The 7,980-nt window shown below is 50.1% G+C and overlaps 1 protein-coding gene across 1 annotated transcript; it reads right to left on the bottom strand.

The window, feature by feature from the left end:
* Positions 1-553: 553 nt before the first annotated feature.
* Positions 554-2,126, bottom strand: LOC113962670 (homeobox protein Hox-C4-like). Its single transcript, XM_027673431.1, is given in 3 exon segments — positions 554-906; positions 1,584-2,102; positions 2,105-2,126. Coding segments are annotated over 3 exon segments (894 nt in total).
* Between the last annotated feature and the right edge of the window lie 5,854 nt (positions 2,127-7,980).

Below are 7,980 nucleotides of genomic sequence, written 5' to 3'. Positions count from 1 at the left end.
GGGCTCCCACGCCCCTCGTGCATTTGCAACGCGGAGAGGGGGGAAAAAATACCTACATTTGCCTTTTTTTCTTTTATTTTATTGTTATTATTTGCTCGTTTTCTGCCGTCAAGATTATCAGCGTTTCTTCGTTAAATTCGCCCCAGAGAACATCTCCCTCTTCCTCCCCCCCCACCCTGCCCTCCCTCCCCATCCCCCCCTCCCCACCTCCGGCTTTAAAAAATAAATAAAACCCCCGAAACGGCGTGAAAAAAGAAAAAACCCACCCTGCAGGTGCAGACACCTGGCCTCATGCTATCTGACATGCATCTAAAGGGCCGTCGTTCGTTTTTTTTTTTTGTTTTATATACTCACAGGGGGAGGGAAAAATAATAATAATAATAATAATTATCATTATTATAATTTAAAAAAAAACCAACTACGAGAGGGGGGAAAGAAGGGAGGAGGGAGGGGGAAGGGGGGGAGGGGGAAAAGAACCAAAATATATATATATCTATATATATTAGATTCTATAAATAATGCAGAGTCCCTGGAGCGCGGGGCTGGGGGTGTTTTATAACCTGGTGATATCCTCGGCGCGGGGGTCCGGGCCGGTGACCGGGGGCAGCTCCTCGCCCGCGGCCGAGCTCGCCGGGGCCGCGGGGGCGGTGGAAGCGCTGGGCACGGCGGCCGCTGCCCGCACCTTGGTGTTGGGCAGCCTGTGGTCTTTTTTCCATTTCATCCTCCTGTTCTGAAACCAGATTTTGATCTGTCGCTCCGAGAGGCAAAGCGAGTGCGCGATCTCGATGCGTCGCCGCCGGGTCAGGTACCTGTTATAGTGAAACTCCTTCTCCAGCTCCAAAACCTGCTGCCTGGTGTAGGCTGTCCTGGATCGCTTGGGTTCGCCTCCATTGTAATTGGGATTCACTGGAAAGGAGGGGAAGGAAAACAAAAAAAAAACGAAACGAACGGAACAAAACGGAACAAAAAAAAATCCGAGAAAAAAATATAAAATTTAACCAAAAAAAAAAAAAAAAAAGAAAGGAAAGGAGAAAAAAAAAAGAAGACAAACGAACCAAAAAAATAAAAGGCACCAAAAATAAAATTAAAAAAAAAAAAAAAAGAAAAAACACACAAGGAAAATCAGCGTGGATGGAGAGAGGGTCGGGAGAGGCGACTGGAGGAGCCGGGGGAGAAGAAAAAAAAAAAAAAGTAATAGGCTAAATAGGTAATAAAGAACTTTGGGCAGCTCAAGAGTTTCTATTCTAATAGGAAGGGGTTTCCCTGGCTCAAAAGACTGAATTATTTATGCACCCCTCACAAAGCTTTCGGAGTTTCACACATACATAACAGCCCGAGCCACATGGCTACGGCTGCCCACAGTAGCTCGGCTATAAAATTTATGGTGGGTGTAATTACCCATTCGGAGTCGTAAATCCAGTTCAATTGTGCTAACCCAAAGGCTCTCATGGAAGGGAAGGAAATAAAAAAAAAAGAGAGAGAGAGAGAGAGAGAGGGAGAGGGAGCGAGAGGCGAGAGGGGAGCGAGCATGGTGTGAAAATAAGAGAGCGGAGAGACAGGAGAGGAAAATAAAAGTTGCATACCAGTACTGACGTGGATTTTTTTCATCCAGGGATAGACTATGGGCTGTTTGGAAGCTGTGCTGGTGGGATGGTCGGGGTTTGGCTGGTTGCAGGCTGGAGGGGCTGGGGAAGGAGTGGTGGAGGAGGTGGATAGAGCAGCCTGCTCGCAGAGCTGCTGTGCTTTCTCTGAGAGGTGTTGGCCTCCTGGAGTTTGCCCGTGTCCCCTTTGGAGCGCGGCCGGGTTGCCGGGAGCCGGGAGCCCCCCGCAGCTGAACGGGCGGTCGGGGAAGGAGGGTCGTGGCACGGGGTACAGCTCCGGGTGGTGATGCTGGTAGCTGGACTCCCTGGTCCGGCTATAATATTCCGGACTGTGGTCTGGGATGTAATTATTTTGCGAATATTCCTCGCATGGAGGAAATTTCGGATCGATGTAGTTAGAGTCCATCAAATAAGAGCTCATGATCATTAATTTCTGGAGTGGAAAATAATTTTTCTCGCTTTGTCGTTTTTCTGCTCCATAAAGCCCTCCTACTAGCTGCGACCCCGTAAAGTTACTTTCACCATGTGACATCCGCGGCCAATCACACGGGCCAGCCCAGTCCCCGGATAAGGAACCAAAAGCTCTGCAAAATGTACCCAAATTGCGAGGGGGGGGGGGATGGGGAGGGAGAAATGTGGGAGCGGGGGCGCGGGGAAAGACGCGCTCCGGGGAGGGGAGGCGCTGGTGGGGGCCCCGGGGGGGGGTCGCTGGAAAGAAGAAAGAAGGGGGGGACGCACACGCACACAATGGGGGACCCCCCTTCTGGGTTGGGGGGGGAAGGGGGTGAGGGTGAGGATGGAGGAGGAGGGTCAGTGGGGGGGTTGGGGGGGTTGGGGGCAGCGGGTACCCCCCACCCGGCCAGGCGAGCCCCCCCCGGGCCTTGGGGTGAGGGTGAGGGTGTCCAGCTCTGAGGGTGACCCCTCAGACACCCCCGTCCCCCAAAATCAACCCCCCCATTTCCCCTTCCCCGCCCCTCAAGGTTGGGGAGGGGGAGGGACAGGTTGGGGACCCCCCCCAGGGGGTTCATCCCCCCTCAGGGGGTTCAACCCCCCCCTTTCCCGCCACCCCAAACCCCCCCATCCCAGAGGGGAGAGGGTTAAACACCATCCCCACCTTTTTTTGGGGGGGTGGGCAGTTACCTAGAAGGAAAATCCTTTTTTTGCCTAAAATCACATCCATGGGGGAGGGGAGAGGGGGGACAACCACCAGCGTCACGAGGGCGAGGGTGGCACTGCCCCCCCCATCCCAGACAGAGGGGTGGGACCCCCCTTTTTGCCCCCCAAACCTCCCCAGCGCGGCCGATCCGCGGCCTTTGGGGTGTGTGGAGGTGGATATTTTTTTGGGGGGGTGGGAGGCAACACGGCCCCCACGGGGGGGGGGACAACAACGCGCTCCCGAGTGGCACCACCGGGGCCCTCCCTCACCCCCGGGCCCGGGTTTCAAGCCCTGCCCTTCCCTCCTGCTCCAGAAACGCGGCTCCACGTGGGATTTTGGGGGGTAAAACCGGGAGGGACGCGTTAAAAATGGCTCCCACCTCCCCCCCCCGGCGCGGGGTCGGGGCGCCGCAAACGGGTGTCCACGTTTTTTTGGGGAGGGTTCGAAATCCCTCAATTAAAAGAGGTCGTTGGTTTGTTGGTTTTTTTATTTTTTTTTTAATTATTTCTCCTCTCCACCTCTGCCCGAAGAGCGGGGCAGAGGAGGGCGGTTGGGGGTATTCCCTCCTCGTGCTTGATAACAATTATAGCTGAAAATCATAGCTCGCAGGGCATTGCCATATTTTACTTGATAACAATAAAAGTGACACATAAAGTTAACTGTTTATGTTTTATTTATTAGACTAAATGTGCCAGCGGTGTCGAAGGCTTTTGGCTGGTTGTTACAGCTTTTTATGGGGTTGTAAAACGCCATAAATCAGTCACTGCGAAATGGTCGGGGCTCTTTGTGCTCTTGGCTCAGAGTTGTGTTTGCGGTGGCTGCTGTTTCTTCTGGAGACGAAAAGTAATAATGGGATTTTATTTTGATTATTATCACCCCCCCACGCGCGCGCACACACACACACACCCTCCACGATCATCGCGGAGGTTTCTGCTCCTCGCCTCTCTCTCTCTCTCTCTCTCTCTCTCTCTCTCTCTCTCTCTTTTTCCCCTCTCTCCTCTTTTTTTTTTTTAATTTTAATTATTATTAACAAGCCCTGGCAAAGCCGCGAACGCCGCTTCACCGCGGTTGAAATAAAGCACCTTTAAGCAAATGACATCAGCGGGGTCGGAGGGTTTAATTAGGGGAGCGCTCGCAATTAAAGGAAAGCAGAACTTTCCAAGGCTCTGGCATCGCCCATATATTCCCCTAGAGACGAATTTGTGACTGGGAAACGCTCACACAAATTCGAGTCTACAGGGTACATATAGGCGACGGGGAGGGTTTTTTGGGGGGGCTCAGCCCCCCCCCGGGCACCGGTTCCGCGTCTCTTTGGCCACCGGGACACGGGTCGAGGCTTTTTTTACTCCCCTTTATTTGGATTTTTTGGGGAGGAAAGAGGGGGAGGGTTTATTGGCGGGTGATTCGCGGGGCTTCGCTAATTGCTGGCCCCGCGCCCCGGCAGAACCTGCCCCTTCCGAAAGTTGTAAATCCCCGGAATTCCAGGGAGAAAACGCCTCTGGATGTACCTACGGGAGGAGAAATTCTCCCCCCTGAGAGGTTTGGGGGTGAGGGAGTGAAAGGGGGGATGGGGAGAAAAAACAACAACAAACAACAACCACCAAAAAAAAAAAAAATAGACATGAACAGAAACGGATTCCGGAACCCAAAACATTGATTTAAATATATCCAATAAATTCCTTTTCTCCAGCGATACTTCATCCTGCCCGAACACCTCAGCCTCATGCAGGGCTTTGACATTTATAGTTCAGACTGATGCAACAACTTTATTCCAAGGCTGAGGGAATATTGAATAAAGATGGAGAGTTAATAAAGTAATTTTTACCTACGCACATCCCCCCCCCTTTCCCTTCCTCAATAGATGGCTTCAATAAGCAGCAGCAGAATAAATAAATATCCACAGGTAGTTCTCTTAAGAATGGATGGGATGGTTTTTCTCTGAAGGGCGCTGGGGGTTTAAAAATAAAAATTAAAAAAATATAATAAAATAAAATTTTTTAAAAAAGGGAGATAAAGCACGAACCAACCAGGCAGGAATCAAAGCATTAAAAAAAATTAAAAAATCAAGGCGTGAAGGTCACAAACTGGGCTCTCTCTCTCTCTCTTTCTCAGGGGGCAAACGCAACTTTATTTGCACCGTCCTCATCCTCCCCAGCCCCCAATTCCACCCAAAATCTCCTTTTGAGGACTCGCTTCTCTTCCCCATCTCCCTTCGCCCCCTCTGTCTCTTGAGGGGGGGGGGTGTCCGGATTTCTGACAACTACATTGATTTATTTTTTTAAAAGAAGAGAGAAATCCCCAGGATTTCTTACCAACAGAGCCCCCAAAAAATCCAATTTTCCCCTTTTTATCTCTGGGGGATTCACATCCTCCCCCCTCCCTTTGGCTTTTTCCGCGGAGTTTCGAGCTGTGCCCCTCTGCTGAAGGGTTTGAATTTGTTATTTATTTAATCCCCCCCTCCTTTTTTATTTTTCCTTTCCCCCCCCCCCCGTAAAATAAGTCCGCGGGGACGTGTGAAGAATAGTTGTACAAGAATCTGGCTCTTTTGTCTATAAAGCCGCCCTCCCACCGCTCTCCATCCCTCGTCCCCCACAACCGCGGCCAGAAACACTTCGGGAGGGACAAAACCCCCCCCAAGAAACGCGGCACCTCGGCGGAGAAAACCCGGGGGGGGGGGGCGAAAATAAGGCGAAAAATCCAAATAATCCCATTTAGGGCGTTATTTGAGGGGTTATTTCACTCCTAGGCCGCGGAATATGGACCCGGGGAGGACGGCGGGGACGTTTTTTTTGGTGTGGTGTTTTTTTTTTTTAAGTACAAAGCGGCTTTTTGACAGCGCGGGGAAGAAAAATCCGCGGCATTGTCTCTGCGGATTCATTGTGCGCGGCATTTCCATACTGACCGTGCCGTAACCTGTCCCGCGGCCCATTAGCAATCTGTGCTTCCCAGGAAAAAATGAAGTACCTATCTACTGGGGGGTTTGTCAGCCCGTGTTTCACAAGAATAGGGGGGGGGAAAAGCGGGGCGAAAAAAAAAAAAGCTGGCGGAGGGTGAACTCTCTGCCTCCTGCTCGGGATGCGGGAGGTGGGAATCGATTTGGGAGCTTCTTTTCAATCTAAAAATATATATATTTTTATGTTTGTTTTTTTTTTTACCATTGGGCTCTCCCCGCCACAGGCAATGATATGTAATTAATTAATTTTTTCTATTATTTATTTATTCGCCTCCAACTTGCAGGCAGAGCTGGCGAAGAAGCCCTTTTCTCTTTTCTTTTTTTTTTTTTTGTCCCGTCCTGATGCAAATCCGCGAGGTCTAATTTATGCAAAGAAATATGCAAATGTTTAATTGATTTTTTTTCTTCCCCCCTCCCTCGCTCTCCTTTAAATCTGTTGTCAGCCAAAGTAATGAATCGGCCTAAAACGATTTTAATAAGCGGAGCCCTTCACCCCGCGCCCCAACCTCCGCGGTTTTTTTTTTTTTTGGCTTTTTGGAGCCTCTTCTTCCCTCCGAGAAAAAAAAAAACCTAATAATGTAAATATTTATCCCCTTCCTTTTTCGCACGTCGAGCGCGAACCCCTCGCGAAAGGGCTCGAAATAAAATATGCAAAGCGGCGTCTTCATCCCCTCCCTTCCCCCCCCCCCCGAGCCCCAACCAACCCCCACCCCTTCTCACCCCACCCAGGAATTCAATTTTCTTCAAATCTCGTTGAAAGTGGCTTTTTAAAAAGTGGGCGCATTTTAATATTGGTTAGACAGCGTGACCTGAATTTCACCTCAACTGTTTGACTTGATCCAATAGGTCACTGCCAAGGAGTTATTGATGGGGGAACTCCATTGAAATTTCTCTCCTCACAAATGGCCTTTAGATCTTCTAGCGAGTTCAATAACTAGTTATAATGTAGAAGGGGAAAAATGAAGCCCAGAGGCAAACTAATTTGATGTTTCATTTTTATGCCGGGAGAAATTGTTGGTTTTTGTTCCTCTCTCGCCTTCCCCTGCTCCGCTCCTCCAAAACGGAGGGGAAAGGGGAGGGGGGATAAAATAAAATAAAATAATATAAAATAAAATAAAATTTAAAATAAACCCCCTCCGAGGCGAGGTTTGGCCGCGCTGGAAACATTCGCTGGTTTATTCGGAATTTAATTGGCACAGGCCCTTCCGCCCGGGAACTCCTCGGGACTCGGCGGAGTGGGGGAGCCCCAGCAAGAGTCAAACTTGCTGCTTGGGAGGCGACAGACTTCTCAATTCCTTTGTATTTTTATTTTTTTTAATGTTTTTGCCCTTTTTTTCCTTCCCCCCCCTTTTTTCCCCTCTTTTTTTCCCCCCGTTTTCCTCTCTTCTTCTTTTTCCCTTTTCGCTCTTTTCTCTTTCTTCCACCTTTTCCTCTTCCTTTCTTCTCTCTCTTTTTTCCCTTTGCTTTTTTCTCGCCTGTTTTTTTCCTCCTTTACCTTTTTTTCCTTTTTTTTTCCTTTCCACCCCCTCGATTTTTATTTTTTGGGGGTTTTTTTTGAGAAGCTCTCGTTCGAAACAAATCAAACCCCCCACAACCGGGTCAGACCAACTCCCCAACTTCTCCTCCGGGGCCGGGCAGCCCCAGATTTGTGCCGCGGCTCCACTTTTCCAGCAAATCACCCCCTTAACGAGCCGCCCGGAGCCGGAGCTGAGCAATAACCTCTCGCTCGGGTTTTATTTGTCTGCTGGGTCGCCCGAGTTCATGTGACCGCAGCTGGGCCCTTCCCCGCTTTGGTGGCCCTAGGGAGGGTTTTTCCTCCTTCAGATCCATTTTCTTCCAGGCTTCAAATATTTATTTGGATTGGGGGGGTTTGTTGGGGTTGGGGGGTCCGAAGGGCAGAAGCGGAGGGTGATTTTAATCGGGATTATTTACGGGAGCCGAGATTTCTCCTTGACTTTTCCTCCACCCGGGCGGCTTCCACTGACCCACCAGATAATCGCTGAACCCGGGGTTAAGTTGAAAAGAAAACACTGCGTTCGTTTTGGGGGGGGAAAAGGGCGTGTTTGGAAGGGGGAGAAAGGGAAAGTCGGAGGAGAAAGTGGCCACCGAGAGCCCATTAGCGGCCCCGGAGATGTTATTTTATGGGATGGGAACATACACAAACTCCAGGCTGATCCCTCTTGGAAAAGAGCTCCCGCTCGAGTGGCACTTAACTGCTCTCAGCCCCCGCCAACCTCCCTCCGGGATGTCAATATTAATAATTAACATCG

Source organism: Neopelma chrysocephalum, unplaced genomic scaffold (assembly GCF_003984885.1).
Source record: "Neopelma chrysocephalum unplaced genomic scaffold, ASM398488v2 Primary Assembly neopelma1_184416, whole genome shotgun sequence".
Lineage (NCBI taxonomy): Eukaryota > Metazoa > Chordata > Aves > Passeriformes > Pipridae > Neopelma > Neopelma chrysocephalum.
This window is presented reverse-complemented; position numbering and strand designations above follow the sequence as displayed.